Raw genomic sequence first — 23,895 nt, 5'->3', positions numbered from 1 at the left:
TACGTGATTTCATTTATCCTTATCAGGTGTCAAATCTAGGACTGGGCATTACAATGTCTCTGGAGCAGAAATGTGCTGCACACACTCCCCCCACCCCCAAACACTCAACACACATGGTAGCCAGAGTAATCTTTAAAACTGCAGGTATGATTTATCCTTTACTTAAAGCTCTTTAGTGTCTTCCCCACTGCACTGACGACAAAGTCCAAACTCCTCAATGTGGCTTTTGTGTGTTGTGTCCCTCACCTGTTCTTCATCCTTCTGTCTACACAGACTGTTCATGCTTGCTGCTCAAGGGATGGTCCATGAACTAGGTATGTCATCATCACCTGAGAGCTTGTTAGAAATGCAAAATCTCAGGCCTCACCCTAGACCGGCTGAATCAGAGTCTGCATTTTACCAAGGTCTCCAGGTGATCTACATGCACGTTAAAGTTTGAGAAGCACCAGCCTACACTTCACCTGCCAAAAACTCGTTATGCTTGTCCCCAGGCCTTTGTGCCTGTGGTTTGTTCTTTCTGCAACACTTCTCCCTTCCTTCTCCTTTCCCTTCAGGCCTCTGAGTAGACCACTTGAGTTCTTAGGTCTGCACCCCTGCCCACCAAGACTGGGTATGTTGCTGCTCCTGTGTACTTCTTAGCCTCTTAACCGATAGGGTAAGAAACTAGGCCCTCAATAGCATCTGGGACCTAGTATTGTGATTGGCTGATGACTTGTCTCTGTCCCTCAACTGGCTGAAAGCTCCTAGTGGGCGTGCATTCTGTGAGGCTGGCACAGTGTCTGACACATAGTAGGTGCTCAATAAATCATGAACTAATTCCTCTGCTGGTTAGAGCATGGGCTTTGGGATCAGGCTGCCTGGGTAGAAATCCTGACTCAGCCAGTGTTATGTTGCCTCTCTGAGCCTCAGTTTCATCTGTGAAATGAGAATAAGAGTCTCTACCTCATAGGATTGTTGCGAAGATTAATTGGATTATTGGATGAAAAGAACCTAGAACTGTGCCTGGCACATAATCAGCATTCAGTTAATGTTAGCTACAGGTGTTATCAATAGCATCATTACATACTCATCATCTTTTAATGCAAGTCACCTGCCTGAAAAGAGCGTACCTGTTCCTCTACATTCTGACCTTGGGCAAGTTCTTTAATCTCTGGAACTCATGTTAACTGGCAGATGTTAACTGGCAGTCATCTGCGAAATGATGACAGAAATCCCCAGGTGATTGTAGTTGTGAGGATGGCACAGATCAGCACTTGTAAAGTGCTTAGCATAAAGCAGGGACTCGGTAAATGGAAGGGACTGTGTCTGCCACAGTGCCTTGTACTTACTTTGTAGGTGCTCAGTGACTCTGTGGCTTCTTGTCGCTTTTTAATGTTGTTTTCCATCAGGATGAGTATTATCCTTGTCGTTGTGTCTTTTTGTTTGTGTTGTTTTTTGTGTGTGTACTTGCTTCCTTGGTTTGAGACTTGGGAACAAAAGTGTACTGAAGTCTTTCAGGATTTGCTTTTCATTCCTCTGCAACCTGAGCTCTCAGAGAGACCTTGAGTTCCTGGAGGCAGTGTCTCTCTGCTAAGATTGGAAGATTCTATTTCAAAAGAAAGTAGAACTGGAGTAACTTAGATTTAATTGGCTTGATAAGCACAGGAGATAGTAATCCTCTGCCCTGGCTTTGAATCACACATCAGATGAGGCAAAAAGGTCTGGTGACTGGCTTCCTAGGAGGGGAAATTCAGAACACATATATTTTTGATTAGCAAGAAATGATGTTAATTGTGGGTTTTTCATATATGCCTTTGTTCTATTGAGGTAAGTTCCTTTTATACTTATTTTGTTGAGAATTTTAGTCATGAATGGATGTTAACTTTGTAAAATACTTTTTCTGTGTCTATTGAGGTGATTATGTGGGGGGTTTTCTTTCATTTTGTTAATGTGGTGTATCACCTTGATTGATTTGCATATGTTGAACCATCCTTGCGTGCAGGGATAAATCCCACTTGATCTTGGTGTATGGTCCTTTTAATGCGCTGCTAAATTCAGTTTGCTAGTATTTTGAGGATTTTTGCATCTATGTTCATCAAGGATATTGGCCTGTAGTTTTCTTTTCTTATGGTATCTTTGTGTGGTTTTGGTATCAGGATGATGCTAGCCTCATAAAATGAGTTTGGAAGTGTTCCCCCTTCTGTTTTTTGGAAGAGTTTAAGAATTGGTATCAGTTCTTCTTTCATTGTTTGGAAGAATGCACCTGCGAAGCCATCTGGTCCTAGTCTTTTCTTTGTTGGGAGGTTTTTGATTACTGATTCAATCTCCTTATTTTTATTTTTTTTTTTTGGTGAGGAAGATCAGCCTTGAGCTAACATGCAATGCCAGTCCTCCTCTTTTTTTGCTGAGGAAGATTGGCCCTGGGCTAACATCCATGCCCATCTTCCTCTACTTTATGTGGGACGCCACCACAGAATGGCTTGACAAGCAGCGCGTCGGTGCGCGCCCAGGATCCGAACCTGTGAACCCCAGTCTGCCAAAGCGGAACGCGCACACTTAACCGCTGTGCCACCGGGCTGGCCCCCAGTCTCATTTTTTTTTTTTGTGAGGAAGATCAGCCCTGAGCCAACATCTGCCAATCCTCCTGTTTTTTTGCTGAGGAAGACTGGCCCTGGGCTAACATCCATGCCCATCTTCCTCTACTTTATAGGGGACACCGCCACAGCATGGCTTGCCAAGCAGTGCGTCAGTGCGTGCCCGGGATCCGAACCGGTGAACCCCAGGCCACCGCAGCAGAGCACGCGCACTTAACCACTTGCGCCACTGGGCTGGCCCCCCAGTCTCCTTATTTTTTTATTGGTCTGTTTAGGCTTTCTCTTTCTTGACTTGGTTTCGGTACGTTGTATATTTCTAAGAATTTATCCATTTTTTCAAGGTTATCCAATTTGTTGACATGTAATTATTCAGAAGAGTCCCTTATGATCCCTTTTATTTTTGAGGCATCTGTTGTAATGTCTCCTCTTTCATTTCTGATTTTGTTTATTTCAGTCTTCTTTTTTCTGTAGTGTTGCTAAGGTTTTGTCAGTTTTGTTTGTCTTTTCAAAACACCAACTCCCTTTTTTTGTGTGTGTGTGAAGAAGATCAGCCCTGAGCTAACATCCGTGCTAATCCTCCTCTTTTTGCTGAGGAAGACTGGCTCTGAACTAACATCTATTGCCAATCCTCCTCCTTTTTTTTCCCCCCAAAGCCCCAGTAGGTAGTTGTATGTTATAGTTGCACATCCTTCTAGTTGCTGTATGTGGGACGCGGCCTCAGCTTGGCCAGAGAAGCGGTGCTTCGGTGCGCGCCCGGGATCCGAATCTGGGCCGCCAGTAGCGTAGCGCACACACTTGACCACTAAGCCACGGGGCTGGCCCATCAAAACACCAACTCTTAATTCTGTTGATTTTTTTCTATTTTCAAAATTCTCTTATATATTTCTACTCTAATCTTTATTATTTCCTTCCTTCTGCTTAGTTTGTTCTTTTTCTAGTTCCTTGAGGTGTGAAATTAGGTTGTTTGTTTGAGTTCTTTCTCTTTTGTTGATTAGGCATATATTACTATAAACTTTCCTCTTAGTGCTGCTTTTGTTGCATTCCATAAGTTTTGGTATGTTGTGTTTTCATTTTCTTTTGTCTGAGGTGCTTTTTAAATTCTCATTTATTTCCTCTTGGACCCAATGGTTGTTCAAGAGTGTGGTGTTTAGTTTTCACATTTTTGTGGACTTTTCCATTTTTTGCTGTTACTGATTTCTACTTTCATTCCACTGTGGTCAGAAAAGATGCATGAAATGATTTCAATCTTAAATTTAAGACTTGTTTTGTGACCTAGCATGTGATTTGTCCTGGAGAATGTTCCATGTGCACTTGAGAAGAATGTGTATTCTTCTGCAGTTGGGTGGGAGGTTCTGTATATGTCTGCTAGGTCTTGTTTGGTCTGTAGAGCTGTTCAAATCAGCTGTTTACTGATTTTCTGCCTGGATGTTCTATCCATTATTGTAAGTGGGATATTGAAGTCCCCTACTATTATTGTATTGCTGTCAATTTCTCCCTTCAGATCTGTCAATATTTACTTTATATGTATTTAGGTGTTCTGATGTTGGGTGTGTATATATCTATAATTTTTATATCTTCCTGTTGAATTGACCCTTTTGTCATTATGTAATGACTTTTGACTCTACAGTTTTTGACTGAATGTCTATTTTGTCTAAGTATAGCCATGCCTGCTTTCTTTTTGTTACCATTCACGTGCAATATCTTTTTTTATCCCTTCACTTTCAGCCCATGTGTGTCTTTAGATCTAAAGTGAGTCTCTTGTAGATAGTGTATCACTGGATCTTGTTTTTTTTTTAATCCATTCAGCCACTCTATGCCTTTTGATTGGGAATTTAATCCATTTACTCCCCAGGCTATTCTAATATGCATCAGTGTTGAAAACCACTCTCCTAGACATACAGATATGATATAGGCATAATAGATAATCTCAGGGATTCTCAGACTAGGTCCTTGGACTCGTGGAAAGATGAGAGATGTCAAGAACTCCTTAAATTTGAGAATTTTTTTAAAAAATCAGATTCTCAAGGGGATACAGCAGAGATTGAGAACCATGATATTCAACCTGTATGTGAGTGGATGGTTTCATAATTGTATAGATCAGAGGTTGATTGGTGCTTATTAATTTGTTTGATAAGGATTTATTGAGTACCCCCATCAACAAAGCTAGACAAGCGATTAGTGCAGCTGGAGAGATGACAGATACTAAAATGACCATAATTCATCCTGAAAAGTGCTATAGTAGGACCTTAAACAAGTATGGATTTAAATATTTGTGTACTAGCTCAAGCAGCATTCTTCGACCATGTATAGATGTGAAAGTTCATTTGGGTATTGGGTAGTTTCCATTCTTTTGCCTCTAGTGTCATCATAGAAATATTTACAGAATGCCTTGAAAAGTAAGGAAGGAAGAGAAGAATTCCCCCTGTGGGGATCCAGGGGTTCTTGAAGGAAGAAACATTTCAACTGGACCTTTAAGGGTAAGTAGGACTTGACTAAAGCGAGGTCAGGTGTCAGAAACAGCTTAAGCAAAGGCTTGAAGGCAGCCTCACCTGAGCGAGTCTGCTCACCAAGGGCAGAGACAATCTCGGGGTCTTCCCAAAGGCTCAGAAAGAGAAGGTGGGAGGTGCTGCTGGAAAGGCATCTTGGGGCCAGCAGGCGGAGGTCCTTCCATATCAAGCTAGGATTAGTCTAACACAGGTGTTCGGAACAGTGATGTTTTCTTTTGCCTGATTTATTTTATTATTTTTCTTAAGTGGTATAAATACTATATAATCCCCTAAGAAAAACTAGAAAATACACATATACAAAAAAGAGAACAAATCAATCACTCAGATAACCCATTTTGCCTCCTAAACATTTTCTCAAAGATAACTTTTGAAGAAAAAGTAATTCTGCTATGTGGTGTTCTATCCCCTGCTTTTTCTGCTTAAATCTAAAGCTTGAACATTCCCACTCAGGAAATATATCATCATTTTTAATGACTACGTAAATAGATAAGTGGATGCACCATAATTTAACTCATTCCATTAATATTGGACATTTTACTATTATAAGTAGTGAACTGTTTCACTGTTTTCAATAATGCTGTGGTGAACATCCTTTTATGTACATTTTGGCATGTTTGTCATATTTTTCTTAACATATCTAGAAGTAGAACTGCAGAGTGAAAGAGTATGCACTTTTGGGGGGCTTTTGATACAGAGTGCCAAATTGCCCCCAGAAGTATTCGCTTTATAATCCCTCCAGCTGTACGAGAATATCAAAACAGTGACATTTTAATATCTAAAACTTACAGTGTCATCTTGGTGCAGTTATTAATTCTAAGCTGAACTTCTGAACTGCTTTCAGTTGCCAACTTATCTTATTCAAAGATTCTAGCGTTTAGGGAAATATCCTTTGCTATTTTTCATCTGTTGATCCTTCCTCTAAGATAAATTGATTTGTGGTTTGTTAATAGTATCTTTGTGTGAGGATTGTTTTCTGCATCGTTTCTCAAAAATTCAGAGTTGAGTTGTTTTTCTTAAACAACTTTTGGAGGGCAGTTTATGCCAGTAATACAAAGTTTGTCTTCCTTGCATTTTAGGTAACTGTAATTCAGGTACAAAGAAGAATTAGAGGAAAAAAGAGGACAGGGTTTATTTCTCTCACACGAAGCGCTCACATCCTAAGGACTGACAGTGAAGCCTAGCAAAGGGTTCCAAAGACGGAGGGCCAGAATCTTCTGATGATTGGTCAGGTGGAGGAAGTCCTCTGATCGAGGGAAATCAGACCGCTGTAACCAGCCTGCGGTCCGTAGGCTTTTCTGTCCCAGAAAGAAGGAATAAAAATCTATTTGTTGTTGTATTCAAGGCAAACCCACACCACAAAACCCTTCCCTTCGTGCGTGCATAGAATGTCTCTAGAGGGATATTCAGGGAACTGGTGATAGCGCTTATCTATGGTGAGCTGAAGTGGGAGCGAGATTTATTGTTCATGGTATACCCATTTGTACTGTTTGAATTATTTACTGTGTTTGTTTTACTTTTTCAAAACTTTTTAAAGCTAGTTATTTTTTAAAAGCTTTCCTCACCCATGGTTATGTAAGATGTTAACATTAGTGGAAGCTCGGTGAAGAGTACGTGGGAGCGCTCATAGTATCTTTGCAACTCTTGTGTAAATCTAAATTTTTTAAAAAATAAAAAGTTTAGGGCTGGCCCCGTGGCTTGGCGGTTGGGTGCGCGCGCTCCGCTGCTGGCGGCCCGGGTTCATATCCCGGACGTGCACTGACGCACTGCTTCTCTGGCCATGCTGAGGCCGCGTCCCACATACAGCAACTAGAAGGACGTGCAGCTATGGCATACAACTATCTACTGGGGCTTTGGGGGAAAAAAAAAAAAAAAAAAGTTTAAAAAAAAAGGACGGGGGGAAAATACTGTCTTCCTATACAGAGTCCTACCCCTTGAGGCAATTTTCTACCTTCTAATCTTCTAATCATTTCTTTTAAAGATCCTGTTCCCACCTCTAATTCTGCTGACCTCTGGATTACCAAATACAATACAACTGTCTTAGCCATTTTTTACTATTTTTATTGGGGTCAAACTAATATTTCATACTTCATAATGAACATCAGCTGGAAGTTACTTATAAATGTTCACAAGAAATCAAGGGGAAGACAATCTGTGAATGTATTGCTTTTAAGACTTTGACCAAGCTATGTGTCTACAAAAAGTGCACTAAGCTCAGAACCTTAAAATTTTAAAGCCTTTTTTTAAATCAATTTGTGCTCCTGGTAAAAATGCAGATGGGTCTATGTTTTTGGCAAGCCCCCTGAGTGACTCTGATTCCCCATAAAACTGAGTTTCAGAAAGAATCATCTGAGTGTGTGTGCGGAGGGGGGTAACTTGAAGGATGAAGATGCTGCAGAGGCAAGGCAATCAGGAGGCTGTGGCCAATGTCTGGTGGGAGGAAATAAGGGCCTGAAATACCCCAGCGGTGAAGAGAGAGAAGGCAGATGCAGAAGCGCAGTGGAGTTGGCGATTCAGGTGTGTAGACGACAGAAGTTCCTTGTTCAGACCAGGCAGAGAGAGAGAATCAGGAGTCTCTTCTCATTCCTTAGGGGGTGAAGCGTGTTGTTAATGAAGGGAAAGCGGTGCTTTGATGGGGTACGTTTCTTGAGGGTGGTAATTGATCTCTCTTGCCTTTGATTCCCAGGTGACTGTCCTGCATGCAGGTTATTTACTGAGTGCCTCCTCTGTGCCCGGCGCTGGGGACGCGGTCCCTGCTCCCACAGAGATAACATTCAAGTGGAGGGGGATAGATAATACACAAATAAACAAATATGTCTTGTACATGTCAAGTAGATAAGTCCATGAAGAGAAGTGGAGTAGAGTAAGGGGATGGAGAATGGGTAATGGGAGTCCTGAGGAGGCGATTTTAGATAGGAGAGTCAATGAAGGCTTCTCTGAGGAAGTGACATTGGAGAGAGACCCGAATGAAATAAGAAATGAGCTGAGCCATGCAGGTATCTGTGGGAAGGGCAGAGGGAAGAGTAAAGGTGATGGTGTTGAGGGGTGGAGAGGGGCTTGCTAAGACAACAAGAAGGCGAGTGTAGCTGGAGCTGAGTGAGGAGGAGAGTGGGAGGTGATGAGGTCAGTACAGTTTTGGAGAAGGCTTGTGGGAAAATATATTGGTAACACAGGAGCTTCCTGATGAAGCGAGACTGTTGCTGATAGAGAAATGGGAATTAATGGAACATGTGGAGCTTTGTTTCCTGCTAGCTATACAGGCGTGTGATGCACTGTGAAATGGTGAAAAGAACATTGATCCAGAAGTGAGGAGATGTGGCTCCTGTATTACAGTCTTCCCTTTTGTCCTGATGTCAGTTACTTCACTCCTTTTGTCACTCGTTTCTGGAAGTGCAGAATCGGTGCCTTGTAGCACTCTTGGGGACATTTGGAAGGCAGCACTTACTAGGGCCTCGGGCTTCTCGGAGTAGGGGTGAAACTGGGCCAGTTAAAGCAGACATGGAGGTGCTATGACTTGATCTGCCCCTGAGGGGTGCTCACTACTTTCCCCCGTTCCAACTACAGCCTCTCTTTTTCCAAGCAGGATTGGTTGCCATGGTCCCTGCTGCTTCTCTCCCTCACGTGTGATACAAGCGCCTTCTATGTCCCAGGGGTCGCGCCAATCAACTTCCACCAGAACGACCCTGTGGAAATCAAGGTAAGTATACTGGTGGACTGTTGGAACCTCTGTACTGGGCAGCCTGGATGGAGGACCATGGTGAGTGGGCACGTCCCTCCTGTGGTTGCAGAGAACAAAGACCGTGCCAGTTACCCTGGGAGAACGAGGGTTCGCTGCATATGCTGCGTGGGCTGCAAGTAGAGTGCCCTCAGGAGCCCACAGTTCCGGGAACTCGGCCTCTTCGTCTGTCTCCGTCCGCTTCTGGCTCTCTGCAGCTCTGCCTGTGTGAATGTGTTCTCTCTCTGTGTCCCTCTCTCTTTCTCTTGCTCTCTGGCTCTGGTTTTGGTTCTGGTTCTGTGTCTGTGTTTTTCTCTTACTTTCACTCTCACACTTGTCTCTGTCTCGTGTGTGTCTCTCTGTCTCGTGTGTGTGTCTCCGTCTCGTGTGTGTGTCTCCATCCCTTTCTGTCTCCTCCTCTATGACGTTTCTGCCTCCCTCTTTCATCTGCTCCATCCTCCTCTCTGTGACCAGCTTTCTCTGCATAACTTGTATTGTCTGTGCATACACAGCCTATGATAGCCTCTGTTTTTTCAATTTTAGTTTCTGCCACCAGCTGGATTCTCCAGTTCAGTATTTCCAAACTGTGTACTGCATATCTGAGTGGTGGTATATGAGAAGATTTTAAGTGTTTGACAAATATATTTTAATAGCTATTCTCTTTTAATGTGTATTAGAAAATATAGCTAATTTCATGATTTCATGGCTATCATTATTGATTTTCCATTTTTAATAGGGATATAATGTTTGTTTCTTAAATAAATGTGTTTAGCTAAAAATGAGTCACATCTAAATAAATAGCAGAATAAGTGGTAAGTAGATAAGGCAAGTGAACGATTAGGGTTTGGGAAGCATTGCCCTAAATCAGAGTCCAGAGAGAAGCCATCCAGCTGGGCCACTTCTCCTTTTCAGGCTAGATGCCCACCTGTGGGTCGGTCAACTGTAGTAGGGGTGAGGAAAGAGTCACTTAAAATATGGTTGATGAGGGGCAGTGGGCAGGCTGGCACCTTGATTAATGTCTCTACGATGATGGACTCTTGGTGGCATTCTGAGCCCTACACAGGGCTGCAGGTTGGTGGTAGATCTTTTTGGATCTGGTTTTCCAGGAAACAAACTCTCAGGTGGAGATTTGGTGCAGGAGATTTATTGGAGAGGGTCTCAGGGTCAGCACTTGGGAGGGAGAGAGGGAAGCAGGACTGGGCAGAGGGAGACGTTGAACTGTGGTACAACAGAGGCCCCTGGGAAGCTCTGGAACTGGAGTGGCCAGCCCTTCAGAGTTGTTCCACATTGAGGCAAGGGCACTGGCTCTCTACGTCCCTCCACGAACCGGTCACTGGATATGGACTGCCTCCAGGGAAGGGGCGTAACCTGTACAAGGGCCCCCAGGTAAAGGGACTCCCCTCTACCATCACCCAAATATAACCACTCTGAATACTTGGGTATATTTTTCTTAGTCTTTTTTTCTGTGCAGTGTTTATGGTGTCGGGTACTTGGCATTCTCACACCTCCCTGACTTCTTGATTACCACATTGGTTCTCCATAGGCAAAATAATGTATAGTTGAAATATTTAAGTAGTCCTTCAGATCCTTAGTGATTCTGTAAAAGGGGCTAGCAAAACTTATAAAGTTAGGAAAATAAGTTCTAAAATAAACGTACATTTCTTGCCTCATTACCGCATTGAGGTGAGCCACGTCTTTACTGGTCTGTGCAAAAGCAAAGCAGAGAGATTGCATGAAAATAAAGTTTTTATTCTGTCCTGAGCATCACAGTGTTCAAAAGGAGAAGCAGAATACAAGAAAGCCACAAAAGGCTGACCACAAGATGTGCTGTCATGTACATGCCCCTTTGTTTGCCACTGCATTTTAGGTACAGTCACGCATCACTTAACGACAGGGATACGTTCTGAGAAATGTGTCATTAGGCAATTTTGTCATTGTGCGAACATCATAGAGTGTACTTACACAAACCAAGATGGTACAGCCTACTACACACCTAGGCTATATGGTACTAATCTTATGGGACCACCGTCGTATATGCGGTCCGTTGTCAACCGAAATGTCATTATGTGGCACATAACTGTATTAGCAAGATTACCAATTGCTACATGTCATATTTGTTTGGGACATCAGATACAAGCAACCTCTGATTACCCAGGGATAGTTAACCAGTTTAGAGGTTAAAAATATAAGTAATACATTTGTGGAAACCTGAAAACTGCCACAAATCAAGTTCTAAAAGGGCTGGACTCTTGTTTGCCTTGATCACTGCTGTGTCACCACCTCCTAGTAGACAGCCTGGTAGGGTGAATAAATACGTCTGATAAATGACTATAGAGGGTGTCTGTGTTTAGAACTAGGTAGTAATGAGTAAATGCAACATTACGTGTGTTGCATTATTGTGAGCATATCTCTTCCTTAGAAGTCAGACTTGTAACTTTCAGGAACAGTAATTAAAGCAGCATTTATTGAGGGTTACTTACATGCCTGGCATTATGCATGGCTTAGCTCAAGATGCCCCCAGGAACGCTCTTGAGGCAGATACTGTATGTTCTACAGATTTACTGTACATTTTACAGGTGAGGAAACTGAGGCCCAGGGACGTGAATCAACTTGCCCAAGGTCACATGGTGAGGAAGATAGAGGGTTAGTTCAGAGCCCCATCTCCTACCACTGCGGTACCCTTCCTCCTGATGCCTCTGCCTAAAGCCTCCTCCAAAGCAAGGCTCGTGGCATAGGGAGGACAGGGCGGCTCTGACTTCCAGTCCTGCCAGGCTGGGGATGGGAGAGCGGACACCTTGGGTGGGAAAAGAGAGGGTGGGAGGGAACATAGTAATGTGGATTCTTTTTGATTGTCCAGAAAGAGAGAATGCTAAGAAACACAAAATAGCAGGCTGTTATATAGACCATAACTTTTTGGCCATTTTGCCTCAAGCAACTCATGAAATGCTTAATAGTGGTCCTCAGTCCTTCAGTTAGATAACTAAAAAGCTCTGAAATCCAGAGTTTTTCTAAACTCGTAGGCGAGACCTGGCCTGAACTGTTTATTGACTTTATTTATCCCACTTAGTATGAATATTTTTGCATTTCCTTGCACAAATAGTCATTGAATATGGGGTACTGCTCCAGACCCAGCTGGGAGGTATTATAAAACCTATGATTTATTATACCACATTGCCCTTTTAAAATCCAAAAAATTCCTAATTCCAAAGCAAGAATTTTAAATAAGGATTGTGGACCTGGATTCTAAAAATTGTTTAGACTTTTAGATGGTGTATGAGGAATGGTCAGTCGTTCCTAAATAGCAGAGATAATTTTAGTTGCGTTTAGATTAAAATTTATTTTTTGCAACATTTTGTTTGGTTCTATTTTATCCATGGTGGGAGGGAGTTGTCTGACTGTCACCAATTCCAGGGCTATATTCTGTGTGCTTGCCTCATTTCCTAAACATTCTCCCTTATGGTCGTCTTAAACTTCATTTTTTTTTTTTTTGTGAGGAAGACCGGCCCTGAGCTAACATCTATTGCCAATCCTCCTCCTTTTTTTTTTCCCTTTTTCTCCCCAAAGCCCCAGTAGATAGTTGTATGCCACAGTTGCACATCCTTCTAGTTGCTGTATGTGGGACGCCACCTCAGCATGGCCGGACAAGCGGTGCGTCGGTGCGCGCCTGGGATCTGAACCCGGGCCGCCAGTAGCGGAGCGTGTGCGCTTAACCGCTAAGCCACAGGACCGGCCCTTTAAACTTCATTTTTAATGGTTGAGTAATATTTAATTGAATGAATATATTATGGTTTCTTGACCAGTTTCCCATTGTGGGGGCTTTTAGTTGTTTTTCCATTTTTCCTCTCTTCTGTCATTTGGCAAACACTTAATGAGCACCAACTGTGTGCCTAACTCTGTAGCCACTGGGGTTAGAGAGGTAAGAGACACACGCATGGTTCTTGCCCTTATGGAGCTTAAGTCTTAAATTCTAGTGGGGGACGCTGATTAAAAAGAACAATAGGTAAACAAAATAATTACCTTTTATCAGATATGCTACAAAGGAAAGTACGAGTGTTGAAATAGAGAACAATGGAGGAATTCCTTTAGATAGGATGATTAGAGAAGGAATTCTACGTGAAAGGATGTAAGCCGAGACCTAAATGTGGGAAGGAACCAGATAGGCACAGAGTTGGGCAGAGAAAACAGCACATTCAAAGCCTGAGGCAGGAGAGAGCTCACTGGAACTGGAGCTGGAACCAGAGGCAGACCACTGTGGTTGTGAATAAGGAGTGAACCTCTTCGTTCCTCAGGTTTTTTCCTCGTTTGGAGTTATTTCCTTGGGAAAGATGCCTAGAAGTGAAATTATAGGATAGCAGCATGTTGAAGACTCTCAGTATACATTGAATTTGGTTGTGATTTTAAACAAAATCTGTGATGTGATCTAAAACTAATGAAATACGAAGTAATTCAGAAGTGTAGGCAGTATAGTATGTAGTATACTACAGTTGTGTCTGCTGCAATTAGTTTGTTTATTAGGTAATATTACCAGGTCTACCAAAGATGTACGGATACCAGGGAGGATTAGTGAAACAGTCATCTTGGTTTCTGGATTGAGGAGTAACAGCCTCTCTTCTCCCACTAGGCTGTGAAGCTCACCAGCTCTCGAACCCAGCTACCTTATGAGTACTACTCACTGCCCTTCTGCCAGCCCAGCAAAATAACCTACAAGGCAGAGAATCTGGGTAAGTTCTTCTCTCACGCTGCTGTCGGCCTCTCCCAAAGGGAAACCCAGATCTTTTCGTAATGATGATAGCAGTTAACCCTTACATGGCACTGTGCTGGACACAACTCTACATAGTTACATACATACATACAGCTTATTTACTCCTCCTAATAGCCCTAGGGAGATAGTTGCTGTTTTTATTCCCATTTTACAGCTATGTGACTTGCCTCTGGTTATACTGTTAATTAATGGCTAAGCTGGGCTTGGAATCCATGTAGTCAGGCTTCAGAGGCGGAGCCCTTGGCTACTGCTTAGTCCGACTCTCCTTTGATTTCTGGATATCCCCTTTTCTCTCTCTCCTGTGGCTTCTGTAACGTGCTCTGTTTTTAGTTAAGAGTGAGTGATTCCCTCTGGCCCTAAAGGAGGCAGAGACATCACCATGGTTCTTGCTAAGCTGTGCAAGACTCACCTCAAAGAATGTGTGAAGCACCCAGCGCAGTGTCTGGCGTATGTGTTCTGTAAATAGCAGCCATTTTATTCCAATTGAGATAATTCTCCATTTGGTAGAATTTCAGACTTAAAGTAAAAGATATTTGGAGGCCTCTATTTAGGACACGATTATTAGTACTTAGTGCCCATCTCAGTGTTAAGTCCTGGAGATAAAAACATAGAAAGGTGTGAGACTTGTCTCTTCTCTTACAGCTTAAGAGGGAGAAAAGAGAGAACTGGTCCTTGAGCAGGCCCCTGAAAGCAGGGCTACCCCTGGCTCAGATGTTTCCAGAACCCCTAGTTGACAAGTATGTCTACTGCCAGGTATTGAGTGTCCCAGACCAGCTGGAGGCAGGCCTTGGAGCCAGCTTAACCAAAAGCGGGCAGCACCGCCTGTCCCTAAGTCTTGCCTTGTGCTGCTGAACAGAGATTGGTCTCAGGGCCTGGGCTGACTTCCGCTGACTGGGCTGCTCCTCCTGCCTGCCACTTACCCTTCTTTTCTCTCTCCACTCCACACTGTGCTCCGTCCGCCTTGCCTCTGCCTGGGAAGCCTGACCTGCTTGGTCCTCCAGGCCTCCTGATACCAAGCTCCTCTCAGTGGCAACTCCCGTCCCCTCTGAGCTGATGTGGATTCGTTGGCAGCCCAAGGCTTAGCAGTTGGGCACTCCTCAGTGTGATACTGCGTGACCTTAACCTCTCTGAGCCTCTGCCGCATCTTTCGTGAAGCTAGAGAATGCTCCTGCCTCATAAAAATGGAAACTTCTGTGTACAAAAGTTATCCTGCCGTATTGTTTCTCATTCTGCCTTTGTGTAGTGCCTCCGGTCATGGCCTAGGGGCTCTTTGAGCAGAGGGATCATGTCTTTCATTCCTCTCTCTCTCTGCCACTTCTGACCCAGTGCCTGACACATAGTAGGCATTCAGTAAATGTTAGTGTCCTACTGAGTGGAGCAGAAACATCCTTGACTGAATGCCTGTTGGACTACAAGCCTTGAACTCTGCTTTATCGTCATTATCACGGTTAAAACGTAGAGGGTTCTTCCTGTGAGTTGGGCACTGTTCTAAGCACGTCTGTGCTCTAACTTAGTTAATTCTCACAACCCTATGAGGTAGCTACTCTTACTGTCCCTTTATCATAGGTAAGGGAAGTAAGGCACCAGGAGGAAAAGTCACTCGCCCCAGGCCGCTCACCTATTAAGTGGCAGCACCCAGGAACTCTGGCTTCAGAGTCCAGACCCTTAGGCACCACACTCTGCACACTACCTTAGCTGATTCTTATAGTAACTCTGCAAAGCCAAATATGATTGCCCCCAATTCATAGGAGAGAGAACAGCAGCTTCAAGGGTTTGAAAGACTTGCTTGGAGTCACATGGCCAATAGGTGGAGAAATTAAGATATTAACCCAGATTTTTTTAACTCTGAAGACAGAATTCTTTGTGTTGTCCAGGCTGCCTTCTCCAGAAAGGTTCATTTGGGCTGTCTGGGGGCTGTGCTCCTGATTATCATGTGGACAGAGATTCATATTGTGGTGTATGTGTGGAGCGTCTGTGGCAGATGGACTGGAGCACAACAGCAGACTCCCTTAGAGGGTCCACAGTCAGAGTTTCTTGCTCCTTTAGCCTGAACAACGAGGCCTGGCTATCTGCTCCCAGCTTTAAGAAGTTAAAAGGAATACTTCCGTATTAGAAATGAGCCATTCCAGACCAGTATGTCCTCTTTCTTGGTTTAAATTTAATTTCTAAATATCAAGAAGTGATACCTGCCTTACTTGGTCTGCAGCCCTGTTCCTCTCTGTGTGTTCTTCCTTTCCTCGAGTGAGCTCCTCGTTGACCTGAAAAGAAGTGGGCAGTAGGATATGGTGTAGAGGGAAGAGCCCAGGGTTTAGCACTGCCACAGTCCTCGCGTATGATCATGGGCAAGTCACTGTCTTTCTCTGGTTCTCGGAGTTGTCATCTGTGAGATGGCAGAGGATGACCCGAATCATTTCAGCAGTGGACCATGCAGGTGTCCTATTGTTGTGTTTGCTCTCCACCGGCCGGTCCATCCCTGGGTTTTGCAGACTCACCTACATTACTAGGCTTCTAAAACGAGGAAGAAGGAAGAGGCCTTCATCCAGGCCCCTGTTCCCCCTCCCCTCCCAGGTGGCCTCATCCACGACTGACAGGGCTGCTACCTTGCACAGCTGAGTGGTACTCCCTACACTGGTGTAGCTTGTCACCCTGCCACTTAACCATCTGTGTACCAACAACTCACAGCTTCTACCTGCAATCCTGACCTCTCCTCTCAGCCTTAAACTTGGATCTCTTAATTGCCTGCTCGACATATCCAAACTGAAAAAATGCCTTCAGTCTAAATTTGCTTTCTTCCTGTTTTCCCACCTCGAACCTGGTTGTAGAAACCTCAGTCTTCCTGATATACGCACCACTCCTCACTCATCGCTCGTGTCAGTCAGTACTGGGTCCCCTAGATTTCACCTCCTCAGTCGCTCCTGGATCTGTGTTCTTGTTTCCACCCTCACCACATCCTCTAATCCCGCCACTGTCATCCCTCACTTGCATGACTGAGTGCCATCGCCCGCAGCCAGTCCTACATCTTCTATGTTTTCTTCACAAAACAGCTGGAGTGATCTTTCTGTAACCAGAATTGGATAATGTCTTCCTCCACCCTGTTAGAAACCCTTCATTGCTGTTATTGCTCTCTGGATAAAGATCAAACTTCCTAGGAGCAGGCCACCTACGTCCAGCTCCGGCCCATCTCTCCAGCTCACCTCCAGTCACTCTCCCCTTTGCTGTCTGCGTTGCAACCACACAGGCCTCTCAAGTTTACCATACTGCTCCCACCCCTGTGGGGCCTTTGCACATAGTGTTCCTTCTGTCTAGAATACCCTTCCCCTATCCCTTTACCTAGTTAACTCCTGTCTTCCTTTAGAGCTCACTTCAAGCATCCCTTCCTCAGAGAAACTTTCCTAGACCTAGTCCCCCATGTCTAGAGCAAGTTCCTCTTAGGGTTATATGATATATTCTCATTATCCTGATTATTTAATTGAAGTTCATCTTCCATAAGCTAGACCATAAGCTCCATGAGTATGTCTGTTCACCATTCTGTCTTCAGGGCCCAGCACGTAACCAATACCCAGTACATGTTTGGGAATGAATGAATGAACTAATGACCGACCGACCAGGCAGAGAGTGCCACATCAAGCGGGTCCACACTGGTAGGCAGGTGTGAGACCAGATGTGTGTGCAGGCGTTAGTCCGGCCTGTTGACTTTGGTCGGTTTCCTTCAGCTTGCCCCAGTTTCACATCATCCCAGTAGAGTTGTTAGAACAGCTCAGAGTGAAAGTGCCGTTGGTTTTAGTCGACCATCCCTAACTGCTTAGTGCCTGCTAGCGTGACGACTGGCAGCAGGTGACTCGGAGGCAGTAGGCATGCAAGGGGTGTGCCAGTTCATTAAGTAGAAACATGTTTTGGCTAAAAATCTCAGTTGCTGGATTTTGTCCTACTTCCCTCCATGCCTGAACCAGGATCTGAAGACAGAGATAAATAAGGAACATCGTCTGCCCTTAAAGAGGTCATAGTCACGTAGGGGAGGCAGAAACCTAATATATCATCACATTGTGCAAAGTCACATCACTGATGTATGAAAAGGTACAGAAGTGATGCTCATGATAAAAATAGTATTTGTTGCCTGCCTACTCTGTGCCTGGTACTTTATTTCTCACTGTAACCCTGTGAGATGGGTACTATTATTATCCCCATTTTACAGATGAGGAAGTTGAGGCTCAGTGAGGTTAAGTAACTTACCAACATTGCTAAGCTAGTAAGTGGCAGAGCCCAGGTTCAATAGCAGGTGGCCCTGTCTCTTCACCACTGTATGATGCTGCCTCTGTACAGAGGGAAGTCAGAGGAGGCACTGACGAGCTCAGTCCTAAGGGCGTCAGGAAGGGCTTCCCAGAGAGTGATAGAGGCTGAGCTTGAAGGGTGAGGAGGGGTTCCCAGGAACTTGGGGCAAGGAATGGCACTCCAGGCAGAGGAAACGACGTGAGGCCCAGAGGCATGGCATGCTGTGGCATGTTTGTGCTCTGAAGAGTCTGGTGGTGCTAGAGCACAAAGTGGGAGGAGAGGGCGACAGGTGGGAGTCAGACGGACAAGTGGGCGTGAGCAGATGTGGTAGAGCAGTGGGTGCCAGGCTGAGGAACTACTGAAGGCCCCGTGGTCAGCCCTGTGTCTCGCTGGCTCTGCTGACCTCAGCAACCTCAGGGCTGAAGCTCTGAGCTCCATCTGTCTCTCTTATGGCAGGAGAGGTGCTGAGAGGGGACCGGATTGTCAACACCCCTTTCCAGGTTCTCATGAACAGCGAAAAGAAGTGTGAGGTTCTGTGCAGCCAGTCCAACAAGCCGGTGACCTTGACTGTGGAACAGAGCCGGCTCGTGGCTGAGCGGATCTCGGAAGACTACTACGTCCACCTGTAAGTTGTCCTCCGCTCCCTGCCGGCCTCAAGTTCACGTAGGGGAGGGCACTATGGAAGAAGCGGTCCAGAGGGACTGAGCAGGGCCTTGGGTTTCCAGCATTGCTGACAACCTGCCTGTGGCAACCCGGCTGGAGCTCTACTCCAACCGCGACGGCGATGACAAGAAGAAGGAAAAAGATGTGCAGTTTGAACACGGCTACCGGCTCGGCTTCATGGATGTCAACAAGGTAGAGTGTCACATTGTGCTCAAAGAGCTGGGGAGCCACACCCTAAAGTCATGAGCACTTGGGGCCACAGAGAAGCGGGAAACATTTAGTTCTAGGCTTATAACAGAAAAGATGGGGGATGGCCGAGGCAGGGTCCTCCTGTTGTCCCTGGGCGTGGTCTGTCAGAAGTCTGCATGTTTTGGCAGATGCTACACAGGAGGTGGAAGGCACAGTCCCTAAAAACTCAGCTTCCATATTTATGAGATTAAAACCAAAAAAAAAAAATCTGGAATTCCATTGGTATGTAGGAGAGGGTAGTGGTCAAGCGCATGTGGGCTCCCTGGGTTCTGAGTCCTGCCTCCACCACTTACTAGTTGTTGAGTGACCTCGGAGGGTTTCTGAGCAGGGGAGTGCTCTGAGAGCAGTGTTTTTGGAAGGTTGGTACAGCTGGGCCTGCTGGGTGAGGAGAGGGACCCAATACCTGGGGTGGTCTTCCTGAGTGATTTTCTGGTTGTCTCTTGGCTACTAGCTATTTTGTTCTCTCTGTTGCTCTGTTTTAGATCTACCTGCACAACCACCTCTCGTTCATCCTTTACTACCACCGGGAGGACCTGGAAGAGGACCAGGAGCACACATACCGTGTCGTCCGCTTCGAGGTGATTCCCCAGAGCATCAGGCTGGAGGGTGAGTGGGGAGGTCTGACCAGAGGGGCAGGGCTGGATGGGCCTGGGCTTCCACACCCAGGGTCTTCTCACACTTGATTCCTGACATGGCCAATAGGCCCCAGTGTGGCATATGGGCCCAGCCAAGGCAGGGTCGCTGTGTTCCCATTACAGAAGGTGGGAGGTGAGGGGAGAGCTGACATCTGTTGTGTCCTGGCCTGGCACCTTACCAGTTTACCACCTCCCGGCAACCCCCAGAGCTATGTGGTAGTTATACATGAGGAACCAGAGGCTCAGAGAGGTTGGTGACTTGGCCGAGACCAAACAGCAACTTGGGGCTTGGCTGGGCCTCTCCTGAGAACCAGCCAGCTCACCCTGGGTTGAAGAACAAGGGGCAGGGGTACAGACAGAGCTATCGGGCAGCCGGTTTCAGTGTTTGTCTTCGTCCGTGTGAGTGATTGGCATAGACTAAGATTGGCCCAGGGTCAGCAGCTGTGCAGGAATTTGAGAGCCCAGCCCCAGCCCTGTGGGCCTGATAGGACCTGGTCCAGCTTCGCCTCACCTGTCAGCCCTTGTTCACCACAGGGCACGCTTCCACTTAAGAAACCTGGCCTTTTGTCCACAGTGGTGGTGGGTTTCTGGGGTTTTTTTAAGCTGTGGAACCCAGTTTTCAAACAAAATCATCCACAGAAGTCTCATAGATCCTGTACTTTCAGAGCAGCATACTGCCTCGCCTCCTGTGAGTGTCATGAGCACAGCTTTATGTTTATTATGTGATTATTTTTACATCATCTGCTCCCCCACTGGCTCTTTGAGGTTAGAGACTCTGTCTCCTTTATTTTCTCTCCAGCACAGTACCTGGCACATAGTAGGTGTTTATGATATGCTTGTTGGTTGAATGAATAGACAGATAACTGGATGAACAAATGAGTAAATGAATAAAAGAAGCATCTGAGTGAGTGAATGAGTGAAGTGCCAGGACTCTGGGGACTAAGTGAGTGAGTAAACATATGATAGAATGAGTCAGTGTTGTTTTTCACGTTGAATGGGACTGATTGAATGAGTAAATGAATGTTTGAATTGAGTGACGGAAGATTGATTGACTAAATGAGGGACTCAGATCCCTCCCTCCCTCCCCGCACGTGCCTCTCTGCAACCCCTAAGGCCCTTTGGAAGGTCAGGGCCCTGGGGAGCATAATTTTAAAACTATTGTTGCCAGCTGTTCTCCCAGCCTCCACTCAGACCCTGGGTCCCAGCAGCTTGCTGCCCCCTCAGGCAGCCTCTGAGGGCACCCCCCAGAACAGCCCTTGGGTAGTGGCACTGGCCCCCACAGGAACAGACTGAGTCTCTGTCTCTCACAGACCTCAAAACAGACGAGAAGAGTTCATGCACCCTACCTGAGGGTACCAACTCCTCACCCCAAGAAATTGACCCCACCAAGGAGAATCAGCTGTACTTCACCTACTCTGTACACTGGGAGGTGAGACGGGCCGGAGCCCACGGCAGGGGAGGAGGGTTCCGGTCTGGGCAGGACTTGTCTAGCAGGAGGCCTAACTCTAGTGCTTCCTGCCCCCCTGCCAGGAAAGTGACATCAAATGGGCCTCTCGCTGGGACACTTACCTGACCATGAGTGACGTGCAGATCCACTGGTTTTCTATCATTAACTCTGTCGTGGTAGTCTTCTTCCTGTCAGGTGAGAGATCTGTGGGTTGGAGGGTGGAGGGGACAAGGCAGTGAGGGATGAGAGGCTGAGGCATCACATCACTTAAGGGGGACTTCTAGGGGCCAAGTGTGGGTCAAAAACAGACATCAGCACTCTGTGCTAGGCGTCAGGTATACAAAGGTGAAAAAAATTCAGCCTCTACTCTGGAGAGCTCCCTGAGGGAAGACAGATACCTCTCTTCATGCACACATTCATTCATCCAGACTTGGTTGTTGCTCATTCTGTGCAGGCGTTATGCCAGATGCTGGGGATATGGTGTTGAGTAAGCCCAACCCAGTCTCTGCCCTCATAGAGTCTGTTCTGATGGTGGGAGAGAGACAGAAAAGCAAAGAAATAGTTGAGTTCCAGATGATGAGAAGTGCTATGAAGCAGAAACACAGGGTGACCAAATACACGGCTGTTGAGGAAAGGGTGAAGGCTACTTTAGAGGAGACCTCTCTAAATGAGGAGGGAGATCCAGGAAAGACTGATCCAGCGAGGGCCACGGCCCTGGAGCAGGACAAGCTTGGTAAGAAGCTGGATGGTGAGAGGTGGGAGCGTAATGGGCAGAGGTGGAGTGAAACTGATCATTTCAATACCATGTGAGAAGTAAAGATAATGCTAGCTACTATTTATTAAACATTTACCGAGGGGCCAGCTGCTGTGCTAATAAGCACTTTACAAATGTCTCGATCCTTGAAGTCCCATGAGCTAAGCCTGAAAATGTTAAGTTGGCTCAAGTCATACAACCCGTTGTCTTAAGCACTACACAGTGCTGCCTGGAGAGGTAAACAGGGTGCCGTGGAAGTACAAGTGGGGGGTCCCTGAACTGTTTGGGGTGTTGAGAGGCAAAGATGCCTGGGGTGAGTCTTGAAACGTGTGTAAGAGTCAGGGAAGATTGGGGCATTCCAGCAAAGGGAGTAGCCTGGTTAAAGGCATGGAGGTGAGAGAGAGCTGAGATTTTAACAAAAGCAGCAGATAGCCAGGGGCCGAGTGAGAGGGGAGCCTGGGAGGAGCTGAGACTGGAGAAGCTGGTAGGACCAAGCCATGGAGCAGCTAGGATGCTGTCCTCCCTAGAATAAAAAGCATGCATCCCAGCAGCTCTTTCCTTCCCCCACCAGGGGAGTGACCCTTCATGCACCCCTCCCTGGGTATGTGGGGTGGAGCTGTGCCCACGAGAGGACCCTTGGTGGCTGCATAGCCAGTTCCCACCGGAGAAAGCCATGCATGCCAGCTGTCACTCAGTGAAACCCCAAGCCCAGACAGGCATGCAGCACAGGAGACTTGGTTGGCAGTGCTGATGACTCTTCCTCCTCCCCACCCCTATCTGTTTCAGGCATCCTGAGTATGATTATCATTCGGACCCTCCGGAAGGACATCGCCAACTATAACAAGGAGGATGACATTGTACGAGGTCTTGGCTGGGGAGGGATGGACTTGGAAAGGGAGGGCAGTCTAGCAGTAGGGCTCCGAGCCTACCAGACCAGGAGGTGGGTGTGTGTGCGTGTGTTTATTCGTAGAGTAAACCTTAATATTGAAAAGGAAAAAAAATGTTTAATGACCCGTAAAAGCAATAGAAGAAATCACAGAAAGAAAACTTGATGAATTTGACATTAAAAATTTAAAAACTGTTCTGCATGTCCGAATACATAAACAAAACAGAAAAGTGAAATGGTAAAACAATGTTTGCAACAAACTTGGAAAAAGATGATACAGTTATAAGAATTGGTATAAAAATCTCTTTGGGCCGGCCCCGTGGCTTGGCGGTTGGGTGCGCGCGCCCCGCTACTGGTGGCCCTGGTTCGGATCCCGGGCGCGCACCTACGCACCGCTTCTCCGGCCATGCTGAGGCCGCGTCCCGCATACAGCGGCTGGAGGGATGTGCAGCTATGACATACAACTATCTACTGGGGCTTTGGGGGGAAAAAATAAAAATAAATAAAATCTTTAAAAAAAAAAAAAATCTCTTTAAAAAAAAACCTAAAATCTTGGAGGCCGTCCCCGTCACGTAGTGGTTAAGTTCACGTGCTCCGTTTCAGCGGCCCGGGGTTCGCAGGTTCAGATCCTGGGCGCGGACCTATGCATTGCTTATCAAGCCATGCTGTGGCAGGCATCCCACATATAAAGTAGAGAAAGATAGGCATGGATGTTGGCCCAGGGCCAGTCTTCCTCAGCAAAAAAAAAAAGGAAGAAGAAGAAGAAGAAAAAGAGGACTGGCAACAGACATTAGTTCAGGGCTGATCTTCCTCACCAAAAAAAAAAAAACAAAAACGCTAAAATCTCTAATGTGATAATGAGCAAAAAATGTATAGACAAGGAACTATATATAACTAGTAAACACGTGAAAAACTATTTTTACCTCAGGGATAACCCCCCAAAATGCAGATTCAAACAATCATGAGAAGATAGTTTTGGACCTTCAGATTAGCCCAAACTTTTTTTTTTTTTTGGTAAGGAAGATGGTCCCTGAGCTAACATCTGTGCCAGTCTTCCTCTATTTTGTATATGGGGCACCACCACAGCGTGGATTGGTGAGTGATGCGTAGGTCCATGTCTGGGATCTGAACCCATGAACCCTGGGCTGCCGAAGCAAAGCACACAAACTTAACCACTATGCCACCGGGCCAGCCCCCAAATTAGCACAGATTTTTATTTTTTCATATAGTACTAATTACTGGCGAGGTTAATGTGAGATAAGCACCTTCCCATGCTACCCATGCAAGTGAACATATATGGTTTCCTGAAAAGTAATTAATTGGCAGTATATATCATGAACCTGAAATAGTTAACTTGCTTTGACCTGGTAATTCTTCTATAATTTTCCTAAGGAAAGCATCAAAAAAACAAAGACTTGGTCTAGAAATGTTTATTGCA

General features: G+C 45.6%; 1 protein-coding gene across 1 annotated transcript in view; it reads left to right on the top strand.

The window, feature by feature from the left end:
• The window catches only part of TM9SF4 (transmembrane 9 superfamily member 4), a 53,967-nt gene that overhangs the window by 15,294 nt on the left and 14,778 nt on the right, over positions 1–23,895 (top strand). Inside the window, exons 2-9 of the mRNA XM_058562955.1 lie at positions 8,661–8,774; positions 13,414–13,513; positions 18,280–18,448; positions 18,549–18,678; positions 19,218–19,341; positions 20,681–20,799; positions 20,901–21,012; positions 22,358–22,428. Of these exons, the coding sequence (XP_058418938.1) occupies positions 8,661–8,774; positions 13,414–13,513; positions 18,280–18,448; positions 18,549–18,678; positions 19,218–19,341; positions 20,681–20,799; positions 20,901–21,012; positions 22,358–22,428 (939 nt within the window). The remainder of the gene's footprint in view (positions 1–8,660; positions 8,775–13,413; positions 13,514–18,279; positions 18,449–18,548; positions 18,679–19,217; positions 19,342–20,680; positions 20,800–20,900; positions 21,013–22,357; positions 22,429–23,895) is intronic.

Source organism: Diceros bicornis, chromosome 19 (assembly GCF_020826845.1).
Source record: "Diceros bicornis minor isolate mBicDic1 chromosome 19, mDicBic1.mat.cur, whole genome shotgun sequence".
Lineage (NCBI taxonomy): Eukaryota > Metazoa > Chordata > Mammalia > Perissodactyla > Rhinocerotidae > Diceros > Diceros bicornis.
This window is presented reverse-complemented; position numbering and strand designations above follow the sequence as displayed.